The 23,503-nt window shown below is 36.5% G+C and overlaps 9 protein-coding genes across 13 annotated transcripts in view; 4 read left to right on the top strand and 5 right to left on the bottom strand.

Moving 5' to 3' along the window:
- LOC104764386 (multiple organellar RNA editing factor 3, mitochondrial) lies at positions 549-1,961 on the top strand. The gene is made up of 4 exons (XM_010487909.2): positions 549-1,006; positions 1,107-1,204; positions 1,468-1,533; positions 1,626-1,961. Exons 1-4 carry the CDS (start codon positions 639-641, stop codon positions 1,817-1,819), a joined length of 726 nt encoding a protein of 241 aa, XP_010486211.1. The 5' UTR covers positions 549-638; the 3' UTR covers positions 1,820-1,961.
- On the bottom strand, positions 1,973-3,008 carry LOC104764385. Its single transcript, XM_010487908.2, has one exon. The coding sequence runs from the start codon at positions 2,722-2,724 to the stop codon at positions 2,116-2,118; it is 609 nt and encodes a 202-aa protein (XP_010486210.1). The 5' UTR covers positions 2,725-3,008; the 3' UTR covers positions 1,973-2,115.
- On the top strand, positions 5,068-6,486 carry LOC104764384 (chaperone protein dnaJ 49-like). The gene is made up of 4 exons (XM_010487907.2): positions 5,068-5,355; positions 5,489-5,540; positions 5,629-5,696; positions 5,937-6,486. The coding sequence occupies exons 1-4, from the start codon at positions 5,215-5,217 to the stop codon at positions 6,360-6,362; spliced, it is 687 nt and encodes a 228-aa protein (XP_010486209.1). The 5' UTR covers positions 5,068-5,214; the 3' UTR covers positions 6,363-6,486.
- On the top strand, positions 8,092-10,462 carry LOC104764383 (probable polygalacturonase). 2 transcript variants are annotated; one of them, XM_010487906.2, is made up of 6 exons: positions 8,092-8,274; positions 8,494-8,823; positions 8,910-9,030; positions 9,138-9,312; positions 9,396-9,466; positions 9,559-10,462. In XM_010487906.2, exons 2-6 carry the CDS (start codon positions 8,695-8,697, stop codon positions 10,200-10,202), a joined length of 1,140 nt encoding a protein of 379 aa, XP_010486208.1. In that variant the 5' UTR covers positions 8,092-8,274; positions 8,494-8,694; the 3' UTR covers positions 10,203-10,462. The 2 variants fall into 2 exon arrangements, with proteins under 2 accessions (XP_010486208.1, XP_010486207.1); XM_010487905.2 differs by having other exon boundaries at positions 8,186-8,278.
- Positions 11,808-13,576, bottom strand: LOC104764382 (protein DEHYDRATION-INDUCED 19 homolog 4-like). Its single transcript, XM_010487903.2, has 5 exons — positions 13,313-13,576; positions 13,052-13,224; positions 12,598-12,675; positions 12,202-12,467; positions 11,808-12,112 (listed from the first exon to the last, which is right to left on the bottom strand). The coding sequence occupies exons 1-5, from the start codon at positions 13,386-13,388 to the stop codon at positions 12,007-12,009; spliced, it is 699 nt and encodes a 232-aa protein (XP_010486205.1). The 5' UTR covers positions 13,389-13,576; the 3' UTR covers positions 11,808-12,006.
- Positions 16,324-17,067, top strand: LOC104764381 (extensin-3-like). Its single transcript, XM_010487902.2, has one exon. The coding sequence runs from the start codon at positions 16,461-16,463 to the stop codon at positions 16,920-16,922; it is 462 nt and encodes a 153-aa protein (XP_010486204.1). The 5' UTR covers positions 16,324-16,460; the 3' UTR covers positions 16,923-17,067.
- Positions 19,271-20,375, bottom strand: LOC104764380 (GATA transcription factor 15-like). The gene is made up of 3 exons (XM_010487901.2): positions 20,120-20,375; positions 19,854-20,027; positions 19,271-19,751 (listed from the first exon to the last, which is right to left on the bottom strand). The coding sequence occupies exons 1-3, from the start codon at positions 20,138-20,140 to the stop codon at positions 19,491-19,493; spliced, it is 456 nt and encodes a 151-aa protein (XP_010486203.1). The 5' UTR covers positions 20,141-20,375; the 3' UTR covers positions 19,271-19,490.
- Positions 20,737-22,537, bottom strand: LOC104764378 (thioredoxin-like protein CITRX, chloroplastic). The gene is made up of 4 exons (XM_010487900.1): positions 22,181-22,537; positions 21,749-21,871; positions 21,133-21,213; positions 20,737-21,036 (listed from the first exon to the last, which is right to left on the bottom strand). Exons 1-4 carry the CDS (start codon positions 22,409-22,411, stop codon positions 20,920-20,922), a joined length of 552 nt encoding a protein of 183 aa, XP_010486202.1. The 5' UTR covers positions 22,412-22,537; the 3' UTR covers positions 20,737-20,919.
- The window catches only part of LOC104764377 (importin subunit alpha-1), a 4,938-nt gene continuing 4,107 nt past the window's right edge, over positions 22,673-23,503 (bottom strand). The window contains exons 11-12 of one of the 4 annotated variants that reach the window (XM_010487896.2): positions 23,157-23,454; positions 22,673-23,076 (exon numbers count right to left, since the gene is read on the bottom strand). In XM_010487896.2, coding sequence (XP_010486198.1) covers positions 23,159-23,454 — 296 coding nt within the window. In that variant the 3' untranslated portion in view covers positions 22,673-23,076; positions 23,157-23,158. Of the gene's footprint in view, positions 23,098-23,134; positions 23,455-23,503 lie in introns of those variants that run through there. The other 3 variants (XM_010487899.2, XM_010487897.2, XM_010487898.2) reach the window with 3 other exon arrangements.

Raw genomic sequence — 23,503 nt, 5'->3', positions numbered from 1 at the left:
ATTAAAAAAATTATTATTTAAAAGATTGAACAACCTTCTTTGAGTTCTCTAGTAAAGATATGATTTTGCAAAAATACTCTTAGAATTGCTTTATTTAAATTAATATTAATTATATGATTAATTAATTTGTGAGTAACTTAGGAGAGGTATTCCACTAATGATGCTCTAATTCTATATTTGTCTTATTTCTCGATTTGTTTATTTGATTTCGATAATCATCGTTGTTAACTTGTTACATTATGTTATCGTGATTTATATGCAGCTAAAAAACCAAAAAAAACAAGGATACAGTTAGCCAACTCAAATTAAAAAGTTTAGATTAGGTGATTTGACTTAGGAAGTCATATTCACACTAAGAAAGCTTATACAAAATGAATACGTTTTATTCATCTACAAAAAGACATCTGAGAAAGAAAAAAAACCACTTGCGAGGTTGATGAACAACAATTTTGGTCAAGCTATAATTGGAAACTTCGAAAGGGCTTGATACAGTTGACATTTTAAAATTCTAAAAGCCCATTATTAAAAACATACAATAAAAGCCCACTTAGCCCATATAGTTCTCTCGAACTCGAAGCATTTGGAAAAGACTGAAGAGAAAAAGAAAGATACAACAGAAACCGAAACCCTCACCGGCGATGGCTCTTACACGGCGCTCATTAGCGACACTCCTAAACAAAACCCTCTCTTCCTCTCCTTCTTCTTCTTTCTCTACGCTCTCTTCTCTTTCTCGATTCGCTTTGCCTCTGCTTGAAAAGGTTTCATCATCCCGAACCGGACTAGGCCCGTGTTACATCTCGACCCGACTCAAGACATCCGGGTCCGGATACTCTCCGCTGAACGATCCTTCGCCGAATTGGAGCAACCGTCCGCCTAAGGAGACGATTCTTCTCGATGGTTGCGATTACGAGCACTGGCTCATCGTCATGGAGTTCACTGATCCTAAACCCACTGAAGAAGAGATGATCAGTTCTTATGTCAAAACCTTAACTTCCGTCCTTGGCAGGCAAGTTCTCTCTTCCTTTTCAATTTTTTGCTTCAATTCTTCCCAATTCGTTTGATCATTTGATGATGAATTTGCGTTTTTGTGGGTTATGGTTTTACAGCGAGGAAGAGGCAAAGAAGAAGATCTACTCTGTTTGCACTTCGACCTACACTGGCTTTGGTGCTTTGATCTCTGAAGAGCTTTCTTGCAAAGTCAAAGGTATCATTTTTTCAATAAGGGGTTTAAGCTTTCCTTGATCTGAGATCGCAATTCTGGTAGAATACTTACTTATGTTATGCTGTGAAATGTAAAAGGGTATCTATATTTTGGTTTTTGCTCTGTTCAATTGGTTTCGCTGCTAGGACTAGGAGGGAACTTCTCTTTGATCATTTGATATCTCGGTTATTGTCTGTTCTAGTACGATCATGAGAACATATTTACTATACAAGTCAGAAATCTGATCCAGAGTTGTGATTCATTAGGACTGCCTGGTGTTCTTTGGGTGCTGCCGGATTCATACCTCGATGTACCAAACAAAGACTATGGAGGTAATGTAACGTTTTTTGGATTTCTTCTGAATACTTGGGATATGAGATATGATTCTTACTGAAACCATCCTGGCTTTGACTCTGATGTCCAGGTGACTTGTACATTGAAGGAAAGGTCATACCCAGACCACAGTATAGGTTCACAGAACAGCGCCAGACTAGGAACCGGTCTAGGCCAAGGTATGATAGGCGCCGTGAGACAATGCAAGTGGAGAGGAGAGAGCCATCCATGGGTCATCATCAAGCTCCAGCAACTCCCGGAGAGTTCAACAAGCCTAGTGCTTAATATAATAAAACCTTGTTGACATGAACAAACTATGCGTCTGTTATGGAGTTTATTAGGGTTATGGTATTATTACATGCCAGCTTTGTAAGAGATTTTTCAATTTATCCATAGAAGCTATCAATCAAATCATCATTCTTGTCTCTAATGAATGACTAAACCAAACTCAAAGGTGAATTGAAATTAAAAATATATGTACAATGTATATAATAAATAATATATACACACAAGAGAGATCATCTGATATAGTTGGAACTGAGATTAAGAATCTTAAACCAAGCAGGAATCACACGAATTTGTCAGCACACAGGGGATAATGTGATGTTCAACTTCTCCCTTTCACCGTCGGTCACGATCCTCACTATCCTCTTGAAGGCGAAGTGAACACAATTAGACAACGCGATCCAGCAAATCACTTCGTACACGAACTCCATTGCCGGATCCGACCAAGACGGAAACGAAGACTCGTCCCAATTCTCCCCTCCGAAACCACCACCACCGCCGCCGCCGTAGTTCCATCCCTTTCCGCCACCATCGTTTCCTCCGCCTCCAAATCCGAATGGACCGTCGTTACCACCGAAATCACCATCTAACAGAAAACGATTAAAATCTCCCCCGTCGTCTCCATCACCGCCAAACGAAACTCGCCTCGTCCGTCGCTTTTTACGGATCCGTCGGATGGTCTTGTAAGAGCTAGATCTGACTGGTGGAGGAGCGATTGCATCAACGGGAAAGATAATCGCCGTTGACTGAACGATTCCACCACCGGGAGATTGATGATCTACGGCGGAATCGGCGAAAGAGAGGTGATTAGCTAAATCCAACCTTTGAAGGAGAGATTTGCCAAACGCGATACCTTGCTTAGCCGTATAAACAGTGAGTGTATCGGCGACTAAAGAGAACTCCATGATGAATACACGACGAGGATCTCCCAAATCCACGAATAACGGATTATTGCAACCTTGCCGGCAAATTCGGGCAATGACGGAGATATATACGGGGACCTGATTCGGATCCGATGGAGGCGGATAAATCCGACACGTAATCGATTTGCGCGTTGAATAGAGAAGCCACGTGTCTTGGTGTATTCGCACGTGAGTAGCACGCAATAAGGGGTCCGGTCCTGTCCATTAAAACGTGAAAGCCCAAAGCTGTGGGTTTATGGGATTCTACAATAAATATGCGGGGTTCTATTCATGAATATAAGGAAGTATGGGTCAAAGCAGCAATAACCGTGGGAGCATGAAGATGTTCATCTTATTCATATCTCAAGGGAATTTTTCTACCTAGATGATTCGAATCAAAGTAGATTTAAATTTATATGTGAGTTTTTTACACCATTCTCGATGACATCTTTTGCATGTCTAATGTTCTTACAAGTTTGTTCGTTATGCCTTCTCTAAAAAAAACACATAATATGAATATTGGTATATGGTCTAGTTATACTTCTTTAAGTTTAGGATATTTTTATCTGATCACGAAGGTCTATGCCGCAGCATGTGGCTAAAGAACGCAATATGTCTCCTTTGAAACGAATCGAATTGGTGGGGACTGGGCAGATAACTCGAAGCACCTAATTAAGATAGCTAAGACCACACCATCTACTTAGTTTTATCATCTATATATCATCGAAGTTAATTTTCAATGTCTACTTTATTCGACTTAACTCATGTTTTTAGTTACGATACAATCTGAACACTGATTATATTTTTTTTTTAAAAATCAATAATAGCTAGTTTAAGTAAAAAAAAAAAAAGTTCAGGAAGTAATTGGCCATTTTTTACTAATAATCAAGACGTTAGCATCCACCATGTGATTATTACTTTCGGGTGACCAATTACAACAGCTATGTTTGACTTAATACTGATTTTGAGCAGTGATGAATTAGGTTTGGAATATATTACTGAAATTTGTTTGGCTTCATTACAACAAGTCAACCAAGTTAAAGAAAAAACCTATAGTTTAACTATTAATTTCCTTGATTCAAAACGCTAAGTATTTTTTCAGCTTTTTCTTTTTGTTTTTCTTATAGATAAAACGTGTTTGTAACATTAGGTACATACTTGGCTTATGTCCAAAGCCACTTTCATATAGTACTGTTTTTGTTGTCTCAAGTTATAGTCAAACATCAAAACACCAGAAAACAAATCACGAAATCCCATCGGAATCCAATTTTCAAAGCAAAGCCAGAGATATACTACTAGCTAATATAGTACTACTATATTCAGATTAACATCTTTTTGTGTATCTAGACATATACAGTATATATAAATATATTTTGAAACGAAAGGAGTATTAGACTTCCAAGGTTTTTGATTCAACCCATACGAAAATATTGTGCAAGGCAACCAATATAAAATTCTCTCAGCTTCAATATGTTTCATGTAAACTGTGAGAAGATAAGAGGAGTTGGGTTAGTCGCTTTATCTACTTTGATTGTATTCACCTTTGTCATTTGATTTCAAATAAAAGCATAAAAGTGTATGTTCACTTCTCTTCTATGTATGTATCACAAGTTTCGTGTTCAACTATTAAATTCTCTACATTTAACAGCTATCTAACGTCGTAACTGATTTATGAAGTACTTTTTTTTACTATGAATTGAATTCATTCATATTAGAAAACTTCACCTAACCACTCATTATGTACATGGAAATCTACTACCCACAACATGCAACCCTCTTAAATATTCTTAAAGAAAGCAATCTAATCTATAACGAATGGAACCACAATATATGATATCATTAACAACATGCAACATGATTTAACATATGAAAGTTATATTCGTTTACCTAAATATAGATGTTAACAGTTTTGTAAATAGTACATTTACCAAAACCTAGATAGCTGTGTAATTACCGTTATATTTATTTTGTTTAACAACTTCAAAGTAATCGACAATTATGTCGGTAAAATTTAATGATACATCCGTTTAATAATTCAATTTACAAATTACAACAATTGAATTCTAGTAAGAAAGAAATTTGTTTACATAATTCTGTTTAAGTAGGATTTTATTATATACAGTACAATCTTTGCAGTAATTAAAAGCGAGCTAAAACGTGGCTAAAGCCTAAACGACTGATCCCACCTTTTAGTTTTACTCGTTCTTTGTTTTTATTTTTTTCAATAAATTTTGTTTAACTTGATTTTTAGTTTTTTACCAGTAAACTAAATAATTCGAAGGAGAAAAGATTTATCGTAGAAGGATTAATTTACGTTTCTCTCTCTCTCTGATCTCTTCCAATTTAAAATGTCAATCCCGCAAAGTCTGCCTGCCTTCTCTTAACGTCTTCTCTCTCTCTCTCTCTCTATTCTACTCACTCCTTCCATAATTTTTTGTTCCCTTCACCTCTCCATTTTCTTGGAAAAGGTTCTTGAAACTATTTGTAGCATAAATGGGTAAGATCCGACCCGGAATGGATCCAAAATCGGCATTGGTCTCAGATATTCTATCCCTATCGAGATCACCAATCTCCTGCATTCACATCAATCGCATCTCCGGTTCGTGTTTCATCGACTGGTATCTCATTCTCGGTGTATGTTATTTCCTTTTTTTTTCTCAATTTATTTTAAATAGATTGGACGAGCTTTTTGGTTGCGTTTAAGTCAAGTAAAAAAAAAAAAAGAAACAAAGAACATTGGATTGATCTTGATTTTTAAAAAAAACAGATCCAAGAAGATGCAGAGGTCAAGGTCATACGTAAACGATATCACAAATTAGGTCCGATTCTGTTTCAGTTTCATTATCGATTATGATTTTGATTTCATTGTTGCATTTGAATTAGTTTTAAGCTATGCTATCTTTTCAGCTTTGAAGGTTCATCCTGATAAAAACAATCACCCAAAAGCAGATATTGCTTTTAAGCTCATCCACGAGGTCAGCTATCTTGTTTGTTAATTTTATCCCAATTATATATATAACAAAAATCCTAGCAATCTTCTTGACATGTAGTCATGTAGTATATATTTTTATCATTTTCTCATGAGAGACAAATAATAATACATTAATATTAATAAAAAAAAAAATGTGTATTTGTGTGGATATACTTAACTAGAGAGCATGAGCATTATCAGGTATATGCTTACTTTACTAATGTTGTGGCTTCGACGCATGTAGGCTTACTTATGTCTTTCAGACGAAACAAAAAGAAGATGCTTCAACACGGACCGACGAAAGAACATTTGTCTAAAATGCAGCAGCCGAGTCTCGCACAAAACCAAAGAGAACCGCAACGATTCTAAACCGAACCGGTTCTGTCAAACCCTCAGGGACATTAGGGACAAGTTCAGGGAAGAGAACAAGGTGATAGAGAGATGTCTTAAAACCAATAGTTCAAGATTCAGGGGGAACATAACCGAGGAAATCCCTGTTTATGGTAGTATACCAAACCGAAACCGGTTAAATAAAGAGTCGCCTGTTTTTAATCCATCAGATTACAGGTTATGGGGTTATCCACATGTGAGAAATCGGGTGTTGGACAACAACTTGTCGGATTGGGGCATGTTTATGAGAAGCAGATCCACTTGTGTTCACTCATCGTGATAATGTAGCTTTCTTTCTATTCTTTTATTATACATTTTTAGCTCAAATAAGTGAGAAAATATCTATTGAATTTGGTAGCTTCATTGTATTCTTTCATTATTCAAATCTTTCGACTACAAAATCATATCTTCTTGTTCTTGTTTTCTTTATTAAATCACATCAATACAAATTATACAATGATAAGTTAGCCAAAGTTGAAAGACACGGAACCTTAGTTGATTTCATTCGAATGATAGGATCTATGGGAAGACACACTCAATCAATCCACGCAAAACAAAATTTATAATGTGTTTCTTTATTTTTGGTATATTGAACTGGTTACCATCGCAATGGCTGATCTGAGGTTCGGTATTTCATTGAAAACTAGTCTTTCTTAGTTTATGTAGCCGAATGGACAGCCATGCCCATAATGTATCTCATTCGATTGTTGGTTACAAAAAAAATTGACACCCTTTTAGTTAAAGTATTATTATCTCTAATAATGTTCTTCTCGGTCAATTAAACAAACCAACGGCTCATTAAATCAGGATTGTTAGTGGATCAGTCAATGAGTTTAGGCCAAACTTGGCGTTAATAATAAGTAGGACTTGTAAAATTGTATGAAAAAAGAGTACAAATTTTAGCTTACCATAGATGAAAACAAACCACCAAACATAGAGCAAGTGAGCAACATACACACCATTACCATAGATTTTCTCTTCGTTCTTACTTGTTTGATAGTGTCAAAACGCAAAATTAAACTGCCGATTTATCATCAAAGGGATATATGGGTCGGTCATATTGGGCCCTAGCCCGTTTTCTTACTAATTGGATCCTTGAATCGTACATGTCACACAAATTATTTTTCTGTTTATGAAAAACAGAGTTGGAATAATAATACCATCAGCTGTGTTAATTAATTTTGATTTAGACGACACAAAAAAAAAAAGTGCCAGGCTGGCAAACTGGAGTGGGCCCCGTTTCCGCGCTGTCAGTCCACATGCTCCTTTCTCATTCCCCCCTACAATTTACAGTCTTGTTTATTATCACCATTTTCTTCTATTCCCTTTGTGGTATTTCACAAGTCGAATGTTTTATATTATTCCTCCTACTCAAAATTATTATTTTCATTGTATCTGATTCTGAGCTTTTTTCTTTTTATTCCGATGGTATTGTTAGAGTCAGAAACATTTTTTTTTTTGACATCCACATGTTATAAAAGTCTCAAATTCAGCCAAAAAAATGATCATTGATTAAATAGCATGAAGAAAAAAAAAACACATGCATTGTCTAAAACAAAACTACAATAATATTTTTATTTTGTTGGCTTGAAACAGCCATATGTCTCTCTCGACTCTCGCTATTTGCTTGAGAAGATTTGTCGGCGATAATAATAAGAGAAATACGTTACCAGATCCCTTAATCAATGTCTATAAGACAAATTTCGATATTAATTGCTTAAATTGATTATACCCATATTAATTAATTAATGATTACATACCATTTTTTCTTCTAATCTCTTTCCTTTTTCTCTATATTTTGTGTCCATTTTTTCTTATTTTATTTTCCTTTATTTGCATTAACAAAATCATTTTATAAGGCTGTCATTTCTGCGTCAATCTTCTTCCTTCCTTATTTATATATCTGTAAATTGATAAAAAATTTCGTCTTTTTCTGTCAATCATACCGTTTTGTTTGTCTCAGAATAATAATAATTAAGAAGAAAAAAAAAAAGCTTCTCTGTTTCTGTGTGGTCTGCTTACGCACAAAGAAGAGAGAACCCCTTCTCCTTCTTCTTCTTCGTCTTCTTCTTCTTCTACTTCTGATTCTTCTCTCTCTCTTTGTGTCTGATTACATTTGGCGCAAAAAAGTTCTTCACTTTATAGCTTTTTCTCTTTTTATTTGTTCCGACAGCTTCGCTACAAATAAAGATGTCAGTAAGTGCTTTCTCTCTTTTCTTTGTGTTGTCCCTATCTCGGATTGGTCGATTTTTAAAACCAAACTCTTCATCCTTTCTTTTAAGGATTAGCTTCTGTTTCTGAGTTACACAGAGCTCAAAATTGTAACTCTCATCTCAATTTAAGCTTGTGACAGGTCATATTTTGGAGACTTTAAACACACAGATTTTTGTCTCCTTCCTGTTTTGTAACAGGTGGCAATAATCTTGATACTGGCATTAACCAGTCTGATTCCGGTTAACGCAAAAGTTGACGGCGCCGGGAAAATATGCGACGAACTTAGCCGAAGATCATTGAGCACGAGACCACACAGTGTTTCCATTACAGATTTTGGTGCGGTGGGAGATGGCAGAACGCTCAACACTCTCGCGTTTCAAAACGCCGTTTTCTACCTTATGTCTTTCGCTGACAAAGGTGGCGCCCAGCTTTATGTTCCCCCGGGAAGATGGCTCACCGGAAGTTTCAGCCTCACCAACCATCTCACCCTCTTTCTCGAAAACGGCGCCGTTATAGTTGCCTCTCAGGTGCTTCTTTTTTTTTAAAGCTGTTCTGAAAACCCAATTCTACTTTACTTGTTGCATGTGATGAATTTTTGTTACTCCAAAATAAGGATCCTTCGCATTGGGAAGTTGTTGATCCGTTACCTTCGTATGGACGGGGACTTGATTTGCCCGGGAAGCGATACAAGAGTTTGATCAACGCTAACATGCTACATGATGTTGTTGTGACAGGTAACACAAAACAATGCTTCAAATCTTTCATCTCATTTTTCCAATTCTTGTTAAATATACTTCAAATCTTGATGTGGCTACTCTTTTGTTTTTTTCCCCATGGTTAGGTGATAATGGAACCATAGATGGACAAGGATTGGTTTGGTGGGATCGGTTTACTTCTCATTCCTTAAAGTATAACCGACCTCACCTCATCGAGTTTATTTTATCCGAAAATGTAATTGTCTCGAATCTTACATTCTTGAATGCTCCAGCTCATACAATCCACTCAATCTACTCTAGGTAAGATCTCATAGGCCTAAGCTTTTTTGTTTTTTTTTGGAATGATAAAGTCTTGGTTCTAACTTCTATCCTTATGTCTGCAGTCATGTATATATTCATAAGATATTGGCTCATTCTTCCCCTGAATCTCCTTATACAATCGGCATTGTACCAGGTTAGTTGGCTCTGTTTTCTATACACTAAAACCTTTTTTTATTGTGTATGGAATAGAAAATGAAATGTCTTCTGTTTTGCTATGTTTCTCAGATTCCTCTGATAATGTATGCATTCAAAACTCTACCATTAACGTGGGGTATGACGCCATATCCCTTAAAAGCGGTTGGGATGAATATGGAATCGCCTATTCCCGTCCCACTGAGAATGTTCATATAAGAAATGTTTACCTCCGAGGAGCTTCTGGTTCGTCTATCTCCTTTGGCAGTGAGATGTCCGGTGGAATATCCGATGTCGTGGTCGATAACGCCTTTTTGCACAACTCATTAACCGGCATTGCCTTTAGAACCACGAAAAGCAGAGGTGGTTACATCAAAGAGATTGATATTTCAAACATCGATATGTCGAGAATAGGTACTGCCATTGTGGCTAATGGTAGCTTTGGATCTCATCCGGATGATAAATACGACGCAAATGCTCTCCCACTTGTGAGTCACATAAGATTAAACAAGATTTCTGGAGTAAACATCGGCGTTGCGGGGAAATTGGTTGGGATCAAAGAGTCTCCATTTACCTCAGTGGCTTTGTGGAATGTCTCTTTGTCTATGAACTCAGGTTGTAGTGTTTCTTGGCAATGTTCCTATGTTTACGGGTCCTCAGAGTCCGTCATTCCTGAACCGTGTCCCGAGCTGAAGAGAGATGATGATGATGATGCTTACGGTAGAGCTGCAGTCTAATTTTATGAAAGCGACTGCAAAAACAGAAAAAAAAACAAGAAGTACTTTTCTTGAGATTCTTTTCTAGGATTCATTTCATATTTTTGTGAAGTTAGCTAGGTCAGATTCTTTCCGCAAGATAAAACCACATTTGTCTTAGATCATACATTTTTCTTTTGGTTATTCGGGTTTACTATTTTTATTCTATGTTGTTTGCATATTGTGAGATAAGAATTCTGTACAGGTTCATTTCTTCATTTATCTCTCAATAGCATCTGAAAATTTCAAAAAAAGACTTCTTCTTCCTCTCCTCTTCTTTCGTCTGGAGCTAACTATGAGCTAGCCTGTCTATGGTCTACGTACCCGAATAAATCTTATGTAGTAGTAGACCATGTTCCATACCCGAATAAATCTTATATAGTATTAGTCTAGATGATGATAATACTAAAGATAGCAGATAGATATTTAAAAAGTTTGAATATTTTCGAAAATATTATTTTTATTTCGATGATGTTTTAAAATATTGGGGGCCCAAGGCCATTTCGTAGATTTGTAACCCCTTTAAAATCGAAATTCACCTAAGTAACCCTAGAACCCTCTCTGTCTTGTCTGTCATTTGATCATCAACATCAACCTAGAGACGGTGAAGCTAGCCGGAGGTAAATCATACTCATACATACACGCTCTTCTTTTTTTCTCATATATCATTCTTCGCTTTCAGATCTTTCTTTTTATCACATCACTTATCTGTGATTCTCGGATCCTATTTGAGTGATTTTGGAGCTTATATAATAAGAAAGAGAGTATTTAGACTTAGTTTTTGAATCTCTGCTTTTGCTTGATACCGAAGTTATTCATCATTTTTCTTAATAAATTCTTGCGAGATTTTGTTATTCTAGATATCGTTTTTAATTTCTGGCTCTATATTTAGGAGTCACTAGTCACAGTCCGCCATGAGCTGGTATTTGAAAGGTGGTCGTTTCCTACCTAAACCTCCAGTGACTGGGCCTCGAGTTCCACCTAAAACTACACAGAATTGGCCTGTCGTTCATTTGGTGGCAAGAGATCCGTTTGGTAGGCCGAGGCCGAGGCCCTTCGTCATGGATTTGATTAAGGCTATGAAAAGACTGCATCCTGATGAAAAGGTAAAATATGGTTATATCTTCAGTCAGCTGCTGGGCCTTCCAAAACCTCCTCCTCTCCCGGAAATAGACACCGGGGACAAGTTTGCTGTGAAGTTGGTCGAGTTTGACCCAGAGAAAAGGATGCATGTGGTTGGAGCAGTTGCACGGGCCAAATTTAGTAATGTAAAAGTGCTCTAATCATTGTCCGATCAGTTGGGTGTGGCACCATCGCTTTTTTTGTGTGCAAAACGTCCCCAACTCCCTCATCAAACAAGGTGTCACAAAGGAGGAAGCTACTGAAATCATTACCAGTATCGAAGCTGCCGGTGGAGTCGCTGTTATGGAGCCGTGTTCAAGTCATCCTGATGATGAGCAGCTTTCCTAATTGTTTGTCTTTGTGACTGACTACAGTACGTACGTCCGTAGTAGTTGTTTTGTAAGACAAACTATTCTGTTATCATCCTTAAAAAAGAAACCCTGTCCGTAGTAGTAGTCTTTCGAATAAGGGAAGTACTTTATTCCGCTTATGCACATAAAGGTTCCAAGGTATAAACGACAATAATATATGGATGCAACTCTCCATCCCCTTTAACTTACAAGATTTCGCATCATACATTATGGCCACTCTTAACAAATTTCAACCTCAGATTCCTTATGCCTCATGCATCAACCGCAACAAGGCGAAGGGACTTAACGGAAAATTAGAAATCGTCTCCAAGCATGGTTGACAACAACATACCCCGCACAAACTCGCTCTTTTTCGCCTTCTCTTGATCTTCACCTGAAAGTGGAGCTTCTTGAATGTCTCTGCGCAAACGAAAGCCAAAAGACCAAATGAGAAAAAAGAATCTCTATGTAAAAAAGCTTTCTTGGCACCAGAGGATCACAATATATACCTTTTGAGAGATTCTCTATATGAGACTTTTGTAGCTGAGTTTTCTTCAGTCACAACAGGTGTAGCAGCTTTGTTTGCAGACTCATTGAGTGAAGGAGGACTAAACATAAAGGATGACAGCAGCGGATCAGAATCGATATTGGTTGAAGAAGTGAAACTCGAAGAACCACCAAGAAGAGACTGTAAGTTTGCTTCCCGTAGTTCCTTTTTCAAGGCGAGATAGGTAGAGCTATATCCTCCTCTTCGCAACCTTCTCTTTCGCTGAACGTAAAACCTCTCATCAAGGAAATAAACAAATCCACTCTAAGTTCTACCAAATGATTATTATATGTACTATAGAGAACCAAGAAGCTATAAACAGATTTAAGCATCAGATATTGAAATTTGAAAAGGATATCTTAAAAAAATTGGCATGCTGCGTCGTAATATGGCCAACGATATTCAATCCCACCCTCTTAGTGCATACAGGACAGACCTGGGGAGGAAAACAAAGAAGACATTTTTTCAAGTCCACGTTTTTAAAGAGCAAACAGAGAAGTAGCTTCAATCTGGATGATCATAAAAAGATCACTAGTTTTTACCGACCGAATAAACGAAATATTCCAAAGATTTGGAATTCACAAGGCTGCTAAATGGAATACACAGTGCTCATCTGATAAGAAGAAACAAACAACACAGGTAGCCAGAGAACAAACATTTCATCATCACACGAAGAGCACAACCAACATCTTCAAGTTTTCAAGCAAGCATTGATTTTTTTTCTAAATAAAAACCAACGCTTTGGTAGAATCTAACAATTTAATCAGGATTTCCTAAAGCTAGCTAGAGAAGGTATGAATCATTTGAATTACCCCGTTCTTGGCTTCAACGGGATGTTCTTCGTCAATGTGACAACAAAGCCCAACAATGTCAAAATCCTCTGCGCAGAAAGGGCATATAAACTCAGCTTTCAAATCGTCTTCTCCTTCAAGATCCTCGTACCCTCCTCCTCCTCCTCCTCCTCCTCCTCCTCCTAGATACAAATCTGCCACCAAAACTCCAAAGATCAAATCTTATGACAAAATCTTAAAAAACAAAAACACGAGATTCCCAATTAAATAAGTAGCGCGAACCTGATCGGGATTGACACCGTCTCAAAGAAGAGGAGAAAACAGAGGGACAATTGATCCATGAATTGGAAGAATCCATATCTTCTGATCGTTACAGAGAATTATACCAAAAGAAAAATAGAAATAATAATACAAAAGATTAAAAGGAGAGAAATTTGAATGTGGATTATCAACGAAACCCTAGAAGCACGGGAGAGAGAGAGAGAGATAGAGAGAGAGGGAGAGAGAGAGAGAGAGAGAGAGAAAGAGAGAAGAAGAAGAAGAAATGGAAGGAGATGGAGAGAGAGTGNGGGGGGGGGGGGTAAGAAGCGAGAGACTTTGTTAATTTGTTTCACCGAACTACAACTTCGGAGTCGGAGATGATGACCATGAAAGACAAATGCTTTGTATTGTAATCTTTTGTTTTTACCTGTTATACCCTTCAGTTTTATGTTTATTTATAGTTTTTGTCCTTTTTATTACACAAGTCGTTCACTTCACGCGGTTTGGTTTCGATTGGACCAAACAAAGGAAAGGGGTTATGTTGTAATGCTTCACACGTGTAGCCTTTGGTCTACCGCAAAGTCCCTGCCTGAGAAATTAAACTGCCCACCTTTATTAATTATTAATACCCTACTAATTAATTTTAGGAATCTAATAAACTGCTTTAATTATTTCCTCAATTTAAAACTTTACCACAAATACCCATCTAGTATATCATTATATAACCATCCTTGTAAAAGTTGTGGAGGATCTGCTGTGACGAGTTTTGTCGGCGATTCCAAGGCTTTTTGTTACTTTCGACTTTCAACTTTCAACTTTCAATTACTACTAGTTGTTAGTGAATACTGAATCAGAATACTAGTACTGAATAGTGATTGTAGCCAAAATGATCAATTGCTCATAATAAGACTTTCTTTAAATTTATTGCTTCCAAATCTTAAGCATAAGTTAATTAAAAAGTTAGAATGGTGTATAAATGGGCTGTGAGTTATTTATTGCAAATTAGTGAAATTTTTTGTCTTTTATATCTCACAGATAAGCTTTATGTCTAACTGTTTGGTTGAAAATGGTTTGATTTGATTGAAGGAGTTATAATTAGTTTAAGAAAATTGTAATATTGTAACAGGTGATTCACATACGAATTATTCTTTTCTNAAAAAAAAAAAAAAAAAAAAAACTCGACAGCGACATGAGTCATCTCAAAATTTTAATTAAAAAAGGTATTGGAAAAATAGCTGCATGTGAGGGAAGAGGGGAATAAAGTGGTGGTGTGAAATTAATACGATCTTTTATCAACAAACAAGGAAGAATCCAATTAATGTTTGGCAACCAACAAATATAGAGAGCTTTCTTTTCTCTTTTTTTTTTCTTGCGATTTTGTTTGATCCTCTCTTTCATTTTCATAGTGCAAGCTTATTTCACTTCACCATTCACGTTAGGTACATAAACGTAAACAATCAACAGACAACATTTTCCCTTTTTGTCTCTATCACCTATGCAAATTTCGAAGATTTTTGTGACAATACAACACAACTGGTGTGATTGGAAGTGTGGATGAAAAGAAAAGAAGAGAATTATAAACTGTTCTAATATTTCGAATGAATTTGCTAAAATGTTTTAAAGTGAAACCCATTTTCGAAGAGCTGTGTTTTTTACTTTTCATGTATGAATGAAATTGACTTACATACGAATAATGAAACAAATCATATGTCGGCCTTGTTTGATAGGGTAATAAGACATGGTTTGAAAACACCGTCTGAAAATAATAACGCCGACGAATGTGTCCCCCTTTGCTTGAAACGCCGACGCTAGCGACATTAGTTAGAAGATAAGTGTAACCCAAAGTTGTTTAGGACCTAAAAAAAAGGTGGAGAAATTGTTGTTAACGCTGATTACAACGATGTTAAGGCATAAATGTTTTGTACTTTTGTTGTTGAAAGAACATAGGCTTTAATTTTCAGGTATTATCATGATTACTCTAACAATTAAATAGAGTTGTATGACGATTTGATTTCATTAGCTCTTGGCCCTCTTAGGTTACTGCTTTTGTATAAGATACATAACTCAACGAAATAGCACCAAAACATTCGGCTTTCCCATAGCCACGTGTTTTCATTCTACTCACCAATCATTAAGTGCCACGTATAAAATATTCCTCGCCTAACAATAAACAATTGTATTTGAAGATTTTTGTTTTACTTAAAATCCGAAAATCGTATATCCATTTTTCACGAAGAGCCGGAATAGATTTAAACTAATAACATTTTTTACTTAACCTAATAACCATGATGTAAAGGTATATATGAAAATTTAAACTTCATTTCATAGATTTAACTAGAAGCCACAGAATCTTTACTTGAGTTATGTATACTTATACAAAAGAAGTAAAGATTCTATAGACGTGCATATCTTTTCAACATGTCCAAACCAGGTCTAGATAAAATTTATAAAGGTTATTGTAAAAGTCAAAGACTCCAAATTACTAGTTTATTTATATGTTAAAAAAGAAGAAGGATGATCTCAAAACTTTCGGTTGAGAAATTAGAATTGATATGTACTTACAATACATGTTACCATTTGGCATTTACCGAGTATTTCAGTGCTTTTATTACACAAATCTTTGGTTATAGATGTCAAACGTATCTGCTCCGCGTTACATTCTCCAAAATTACGCTGTTTTATTTCTTCCGTGTTATTTATCTTTCTCTCTAGTCTCTTTTAAATTAATTTATGTCCTAGATAATTAATTATTTCATGTAATCAAATTTTCAGAAGGAGAGAAATATATATTATAAAGAAGAAATTTACAGAGATTTAAACTACCCAAATCAACATTTTTGAGATACTGTCAGTGTACGAATATATCTATGAAATATAAAATTTATGAAAACGATATATGGCAAATGCGCATAACTTTTGATACTAATAATAAAATCTTTTAATACTACTATGAACAATTATTTTTCGATTTGATGAATTTTTAAAATAACATATATTAAATTCGTTAATAAAAAGAGGAATTCACTCTTATTCTGAGCCTCTGAATGTGTGTTTCTTCTTCCCTCTCTCTCTCTCTCTCTCTCTTTCTCTCGTTTCCTTTCATCTTCTCTCTTCCTTATCACTTGATCTTCCATAGCTCATATTTGTCAGACTACAAAAACTTCTGACAATGGAAGCAAACAGATTCTCTACTCTGTCAGCTCTTCTTGTACTGTTAGTGTCACTGCCTCTCTCTGTGACTTCAAAAGACCAAACTGTTTCTTGCACAATGTGTTCCTCTTGCGACAATCCTTGCAATCCTGTCCCATCTTCTTCTTATCCTCCTCCACCTCCGTCTTCAAGCTCCGGTGGCGGTGGTTCTTATTATTACTCACCTCCTCCTCCTTCCAGCTCAGGTGGTGCTAAGTACCCGCCTCCTTACGGCGGCGACGGTGGACAAGGTTACTATTATTCGCCTCCTTACTACGGAAATTACGGGACGCCGCCACCGCCGAATCCGATCGTTCCTTACTTCCCGTTTTACTATCACACACCTCCTCAGGGTCAGCAGGGGTATTTAGATTCTGGATCGGATCGTTTACAGGGTTCTCTTCTCTTTGCTCTGTTCGTTGTCTTGCTCTGCTTTGTGTGACCGACTCATCTTGATTTACCTACCTGGATAAATGTACCAAGAACTGAATTATCTTTTACTTTTTTAACTTATCTTTTTTACATTTTTGTTGACAATTTGTATTTAATATATATATTTTTAATCAATGAAGAACATTTTATACGTTACTCTTTGTAAACTATCTTCAGATTATATATATTAGTATATGTATATCTAAGTAATTGTGGCACAACTTGAGCTTCAGTTACTGTGTCTGTGTGCATGAAGTACAAGGTAAGTAGTAGTTCACTTGCACTATTTTGTCGGTTCGATTATCTGTTAATAAACGAACTATGCGAGAATTATATGATTCATATTCTGTTAAATACATCCACGTAATTTTGCATTGGCGCAAAATTAATCAATTAGTACTGTTAGTTTTTTTGTGTGACATTTGATGTGATTGTCGTTAGCTGAACATCGCCTCATAAATTAGACGGTCAGTTTTGCTCGAAGACAACTTTTATCCTTTCCTCTTAAATGAAGTAAGTTAAATATGAAAACTTACATATAACGATAAGAGGAAATTATTTGCTGAGGACAAAGATCAAGTGAGTAGTAACCACCAACAGCTCAAGTTTCGGCCATGAGTTACTCATTGGCCATGTGATCGTATCTTCTTCTTCCTTTAATTTTTGTTCCATCTTTTTCTTTTCAATATTTAGATTGCCTACCTTTTTTAAAACTTTCTTAAAGGAAATGTGAAAATATTAGCTGGCTAGCACGTGCGAGTAGTAATGGGTTTGTTGTGGTCCCTCGCTCCCCACCAAGCCGATCTAACACAAATTCGGTATAATCCGGTACAATGTTCTGACGTCTGACCTGGTTCTTCTTCTTTATTGCATTATTGGAATACTGAATTTTAGTTGACTACTGGATTATCAATCAATCTATCCAATCCACGTCTGTCAGTATCTACTATCTGAGTCTCTTTTGCGTGTGTTTTGTTTTCTTTAAATCTTCACGAGTGTCCCATTTTACTCGTAAGGAACAAATTCAAAAGCCTAACCAGAGAGTTAACCGAGATTAAATCGCTTTACCGAACCGGTCAATTGTATCTATTGGGCTAGGCTGCCCTTTTAAGTTTTGGGCTTTGCTTTATAGTAACTTTGTAGTTTTTCTTTTTTAATCTGTAAGATTATGGATCCTCTGATAGTCGTCTGATGGGGGGAAATTGATGTGATCAAATTATTGGTAGAATCTTTTTTGTTGTAGGCATTTTTTAATTTACTTTTGATGATAAAGAACATCTATTTTAGATTCTGTAGTTTTCAAGAGGGAAAGGGGATAAAGCGAAGAAAATAATTAACTTTGAATTGATTCGACTATTTGAGGAACATGGTATCCGTTTATCCAATGGTGTATTTATCTATTATGTTACTGTTTTGGAAAAACAAATGATTAAAGTAGAGACTAAAAGTTGTTTTATGCCCTTATGAGTTGACAAAATAAAAGTTATTTTCAATTTATGTAAGTAAGTTGGTTCCAGGACTTTTTAGATAGGAAAATCTAGGTAAAGTTGTCGGAACCAATTCAACCTCAAGATTCGTCGATTAAGGTAGTAGATGACGAAGCTATCTGATCTGTAACAATTTAACAAAAACGTTGGGCCGGTCAGCCCAATTTCATATATAGATACATTTGTAAATATACTTTTTTTTTGGGTGAAATGCGAATAGGATGGGATGAATGAGTCAAACCCTTTGACCAGTCACGTGACACCTATGAAAAATGTAATATGATTCGAAATCGTCTGCTTCACATCCAACTAAGGTTACTATAGCCTATAGGCCAACATACCGTGTACTGTATGCTACATTTATTGCAAATGTAGAGATCACCCCATAACATTCGCATTGAGTTCAAGCTCTTTGTTGTTGTTGTTGGTCCCGCTTTGAGAGATCTTTTTGTTAGTATTAGAATAACTTACAAAGCAATCTTTAGATATCCATATATCCCTTTTACTTTCGAAATGATTGGAAACAACAAACACCATCAAGCAACAAAATTTAAACTCTAAGAGTATTATATTCTTCTGCAGTACTCATATGGGTCTTTGGTGCCCAAAGAAGGTTTGTTTGTTTTTTTTTGAACTTACATGATCATTCTTATAAGTAAGGTTTTATTAAAAACAACAAAAATTGAATTAAGGGAGGGAAAGTACATAGGAAAGTTTGGTTCTTTTTCACTTGAAAAGAAGCGGCAAATTGGAACATCACAAATTTAGCTAAAAAATTTTCAAAAAAAAAAAAAAAGACACAAATCTAATGTGCTTGACAGATAGGCAGTCTCCTCTTCATTCTTGTCCTAATAAAGACAAAAGCTTCCAATAAAATAATTGTCCCAAGTAAGAAAATTATCTTATCTTTGACCTTTCATTCTTCTCCAAGAGATTGATCACAATTCACACAGATACAAACCAGTGATACAAAATTTTGAAAATTTAAAAGTTAATTCAACAACGCAAAAACACGAACAAAAATTACACAATTAACAACATATCCTACAAAAATTCATCATTATTAATAGAGGGTGAAAAATAATTCGGTTTTAAGCATAAACGGAAGAAGCATAAGAGAGAGCCATGAGTAACACAGCGGCTTGCTCATCTTCGCCGAGTTTTTTCCCAGCCGTTGTTGATCTCTGCATCATCACTTCTCTCCCCAATTCCATCAACCTCTGTTTCAACGAGTCACCCAACTTTGGATTCTTCTTCTTCTTGATCTTCGTCTTCATCTTATCTTCTGATCTGTTTGAGATCACTGTTCTTCTTTTCTTCCTGTTTCTGATCCCGCATGCGTTACAAAGCGACTACACAAAAATCAATCGAGAGAGATCAGATCAGATCAGATCGGATCGAAATTTCGAATTGGGTTTTAAAGCTTCAAGATCGGGAAGAGAGAATAAAAAAACCTTGGGACCGGCGGGACCGCTTCGCCAAAGAGGGGTTTTGTTAGTACCACAAATAGCACAACTCTTCTTCTCGTTGCTGCTGATACCTCCTCCATTACTGTTGCTGCTGCTACTACTGTGTTCTTCGATCGAATCTACTGATGTTCTTCCCATCGCTTCTTCTGATTCGAAAACCTAAACAAAATACATAAAGTAAACCGTTTAATCGGATCACTAATAGAGAGAACAGAGATCAAAAAGCAAGAAGAGGGAATCAGATCACTCACTTTAACGGTTGGATCTAGCATTACCAAAAACTTCGTCTCCAATATCTGGATCGTGATCTGGTTGTCAATTCGAGAAGATATGAATTTCAAACAGAGAGATCAGAGTATGAAGAAGAAGAGATAAAGAGTTGAGAAGAAGATCAAAGAGACGAGAGTGGATCAGGATACCCTAAAAAATTTGAATCTTGAAAGTAGAAACAGAGAGAGAGAGAGAAAGAGAGAGAGTGAGTGAGTGTCAGAGGAGAAACAGAGATTATTAATATATATATATATTTTTATTTTTATTTTGGGTTCAAAGAAACGAACGAACCAACAGCAGATAGAGAGATACCGCACAAAACTAAACCAATTATAAGTGGAAATTTTGACCGGCTAAGCTAAACCCTAGTTTCAATTGTAATGTGTTAAATGACGAAATTACCCCTGATTTCTTTACTCTAGGATCATTTTAGTGCCGCCCGCCAAGTATTCCCTCGATCCTGATTGAAAAAAAACTTTCGCATAATTTGGGCGCCATTTCGAGTGGCGTGGTGCCTTTTTTTTTATAATAATAATGGTGTTTATAATTAAGAATTGGGAAAAGTCTTTAATGACGCCACCCGTGATTTAGATAGAGATGTGCGGCAAAATTTCTAACTGATCAGATCAACGGCTCATAACTAACATTGCATACATGTAAAATGTCTTTAAAAGATAACCTCAGATGACATTTTTTCTCTCAAATGCAAAATATAACTCAGTACCAATCCTAAATTACGGCGAATTCTATTCAATCATAAAAGCAACAAGACAAAAGACTTTCACATCTCGTTGTCAATGATATCGCGCATCATCTGTAATGGAATTAGTCCTTCTGTCCTTATTGCATCTTTGCTTGGGTCAGGACTGATGAACAATAATGTTGGTAACCCCCGAACCTGCCATCACAAAGATTTTTTTTTTTGGTTATTGTAAATGAGTTGCATTGTTAATGCTGCAAGGAGATCTGAACCTGCAAGTTACAGTTTGTTTACCTGCATGTCGCGTGCAAACTCGTACTCGTCATCTGTATCGACTTTCACAATTACTGCATTGCTCTCGTACTCTACTGCGAGCTGTTTCACAAAGAGCTTAACTATTTAAACACGAGTGTAATGAGATTGAAACAGAGTAAAAGCGGGTAGATAAAGCTAATCAAGAAGTAGTAGATGCTCACAATTCAAAACAAGTCTTTTGAAAATGTAGGATGGGTGAAACAGTTATTAAGATTGGAACCGGTAAACTCATATACATATTTCATCAAAGAACTAAACCCATAGAAGAGACTTGATTAATGAAAAGGGTTTTTCAACTCTGGTCCATTGCCAAACCAAGACCATAAACAAATACATTTTTATAGCTCCTGTTTAAACATTGAGCTCTCAACAAACGGTAAGGTTTGTTGCTGAGCTAGCAAAGCTACAATTCACAGCTCAACTCCTAGGCTAGTTACAATAGTTCTACACTAGACTTTGTAATAAGACCTTATCATAACAAGAACCAGTAACAAGAACCATTGTGTGTAAATATATATAAGCATTCTAGAGTCTATACATGAAGCAAATGAAATGGAGAATGTATAAAATAATGAGTGATGAGAATCTATGGTACCATTTCTAGTTCCTGGGCCATCAAGATACAAGGTCCACACCATGTCGCATAAAAATCTACAATCAAGGGCACCTCCCTGTCTCCTTTCACCAGTTCTTGAAGTTCTTGAGCTGAGAATTTCTTCTGCCAAAACCATAGGCAAAGGAAAAAAAAAACATCTAGCGATCAGTAAAGCTCCCACTTGATGGTCTCAAGAGTTATCCATAAGATTCAAATAAAAGGAATCTCAATCCTGAAGCATTTGATAAAAGCTACCATATATCCAAATTCTTATATTGACTACATGAATGCTCAGCTTCTGGGCAAGATGAAATTTTGCGTCCAACCAATTCAATTTCCCAGAAAGACGAAGAAAAGAGAAGTCGTAAAACGAAAACAAACATGAAAAATTACGAAATGGAGAGATGGGAGCGAGAGAGAAATTGGCTGTACCACAAGATAATCTTCTCTAACAAACTTTCCGCGAGGAGGAGGACAGAGAAGCTTCCGCGGGCGCGTCAACGGAGAGATGGGAAAGTTCCCGGCGGTGGAGGAGGAGAACGGCGAGGCTACCGGTGGGATTTCTCTCCGGAGAAAGAGAGACGACGGAGCATGAATGGAGGATAGAACCGGCGACAACGGGATGTTGAGGTGTGGAAGAGTTCTGGATTGAACAAGAGCCATTTTCGATGACTGCAATAATGATTTCAGTTTTTTCGCCTTTTGAGGGGTTTTAGACGATAAGGCAATTGAACAACAGTGTTTTACTTTTTTCGTACTTGGACAATAGTGAACTAGTTCTTGTCTTTGTACACTTTTTAAGGCTCAGGTAAAGTCAATTTTATTTTACTCAATGCAGTTTTTCATGTCTTAATTCTATATTTTAAATATTCTGCAATAAAAACGATTAACTTATTCACTGCAAGATTCGAGTCTTTTAGCTCGAAGATAAACCCTTCCTTCTGTATATCAAAGACACCAAAAGCGCTATTTGTTTTCCACAAATTTTAGACCAAATGGTTTGTGGTTTCATATTTTACCGACATACAAATTGTTGTGAACACAAAACAAAAAAATCAAAGACTCCAGTGTAAAATGTATAACCCTCCAAAATTTAAAAACAACACAAAAGTAGACTCACGACCGGTGTGTGTATACCGGTCTTCTCATATAAAAAAAAAAAAGCTCTGGGGACTGGACAATGAAACCAAACACTTTCTGAGACTCTGTACTTTTAAACCGACCACCCGGAATAGCCGTCCGAGACCAGACAACCCCGGTAATGAAACTAGACTCTGACTGACTCTGACTTTTCATCATTCTCAAGCTGCACTCTTCCAGTTCTATTCCTGTGGGTTTGTGTTTCATATCTGAACATCAGAATTTGCAGGTTTTCAAGTTAGAAAGTTGAAGGGTTTTTTCTTCTTACCTTCAGCTGAAGTTAAATCCCCCGGATGGGACCGGAGCTTGGTTGCCTCCAAACTGGAACCCAGCCTGAGAACCATCAACACCTGGAGGTTGTGGTGTCTCCTCATCTTCGTCTTCAAGCCAGTATGCCTCCAGAATTTTAACTGCCTTCTCGTAGATCTCCTGGTTGTCATGGCTCTGAAGGTTCTCGATCTTTTCTAACCCTTCTGCATCATCAATCAGCTGAGCGTAATAGTTCATGTCCCCTGTGTTACCTAAGTTCTTCTCTGCCTCTCCAACCTTCAAAATGTTTTCCAATCCTTCAAGGCAGACAGTTATGATTCTTGGATCTGGGCATACCAGGAGATC

This window comes from Camelina sativa, chromosome 19 (assembly GCF_000633955.1).
Source record: "Camelina sativa cultivar DH55 chromosome 19, Cs, whole genome shotgun sequence".
In the NCBI taxonomy this organism is placed as follows: domain Eukaryota; kingdom Viridiplantae; phylum Streptophyta; class Magnoliopsida; order Brassicales; family Brassicaceae; genus Camelina; species Camelina sativa.
The sequence above is the reverse complement of the archived record's forward strand: the minus strand, read 5'-3'. Positions and strand labels throughout refer to the sequence as shown.

Coding starts and splice junctions, on each gene's coding strand:
- LOC104764381 (XM_010487902.2), top strand. CDS start 16,461: ATGGAAGCAAACAGATTCTCTACTCTGTCAGCTCTTCTTGTACTGTTA.
- LOC104764385 (XM_010487908.2), bottom strand. CDS start 2,724: ATGGAGTTCTCTTTAGTCGCCGATACACTCACTGTTTATACGGCTAAG.
- LOC104764380 (XM_010487901.2), bottom strand. CDS start 20,140: ATGCTAGATCCAACCGTTAAA. Junction 20,028..20,119: donor TGCTAGATCCAACCGTTAAA/GTGAGTGATCTG, acceptor TATTTTGTTTAG/GTTTTCGAATCAGAAGAAGC. Junction 19,752..19,853: donor GCGGTCCCGCCGGTCCCAAG/GTTTTTTTATTC, acceptor ATTTTTGTGTAG/TCGCTTTGTAACGCATGCGG.
- LOC104764378 (XM_010487900.1), bottom strand. CDS start 22,411: ATGGCTCTTGTTCAATCCAGAACTCTTCCACACCTCAACATCCCGTTG. Junction 21,872..22,180: donor TTAGAGAAGATTATCTTGTG/GTACAGCCAATT, acceptor TGGTTTTGGCAG/AAGAAATTCTCAGCTCAAGA. Junction 21,214..21,748: donor TGGCCCAGGAACTAGAAATG/GTACCATAGATT, acceptor TTTGTGAAACAG/CTCGCAGTAGAGTACGAGAG.
- LOC104764386 (XM_010487909.2), top strand. CDS start 639: ATGGCTCTTACACGGCGCTCATTAGCGACACTCCTAAACAAAACCCTC. Junction 1,007..1,106: donor TTAACTTCCGTCCTTGGCAG/GCAAGTTCTCTC, acceptor ATGGTTTTACAG/CGAGGAAGAGGCAAAGAAGA. Junction 1,205..1,467: donor GCTTTCTTGCAAAGTCAAAG/GTATCATTTTTT, acceptor GTGATTCATTAG/GACTGCCTGGTGTTCTTTGG.
- LOC104764384 (XM_010487907.2), top strand. CDS start 5,215: ATGGGTAAGATCCGACCCGGAATGGATCCAAAATCGGCATTGGTCTCA. Junction 5,356..5,488: donor ACTGGTATCTCATTCTCGGT/GTATGTTATTTC, acceptor TAAAAAAAACAG/ATCCAAGAAGATGCAGAGGT. Junction 5,541..5,628: donor TAAACGATATCACAAATTAG/GTCCGATTCTGT, acceptor CTATCTTTTCAG/CTTTGAAGGTTCATCCTGAT.
- LOC104764383 (XM_010487905.2), top strand. Junction 8,824..8,909: donor CCGTTATAGTTGCCTCTCAG/GTGCTTCTTTTT, acceptor CTCCAAAATAAG/GATCCTTCGCATTGGGAAGT. Junction 9,031..9,137: donor ACATGATGTTGTTGTGACAG/GTAACACAAAAC, acceptor CCCCATGGTTAG/GTGATAATGGAACCATAGAT.
- LOC104764382 (XM_010487903.2), bottom strand. CDS start 13,388: ATGGATTCTTCCAATTCATGGATCAATTGTCCCTCTGTTTTCTCCTCT. Junction 12,676..13,051: donor CCGTTGAAGCCAAGAACGGG/GTAATTCAAATG, acceptor TTTCCTCCCCAG/GTCTGTCCTGTATGCACTAA. Junction 12,468..12,597: donor AGCATGCCAATTTTTTTAAG/ATATCCTTTTCA, acceptor GAGAGGTTTTAC/GTTCAGCGAAAGAGAAGGTT.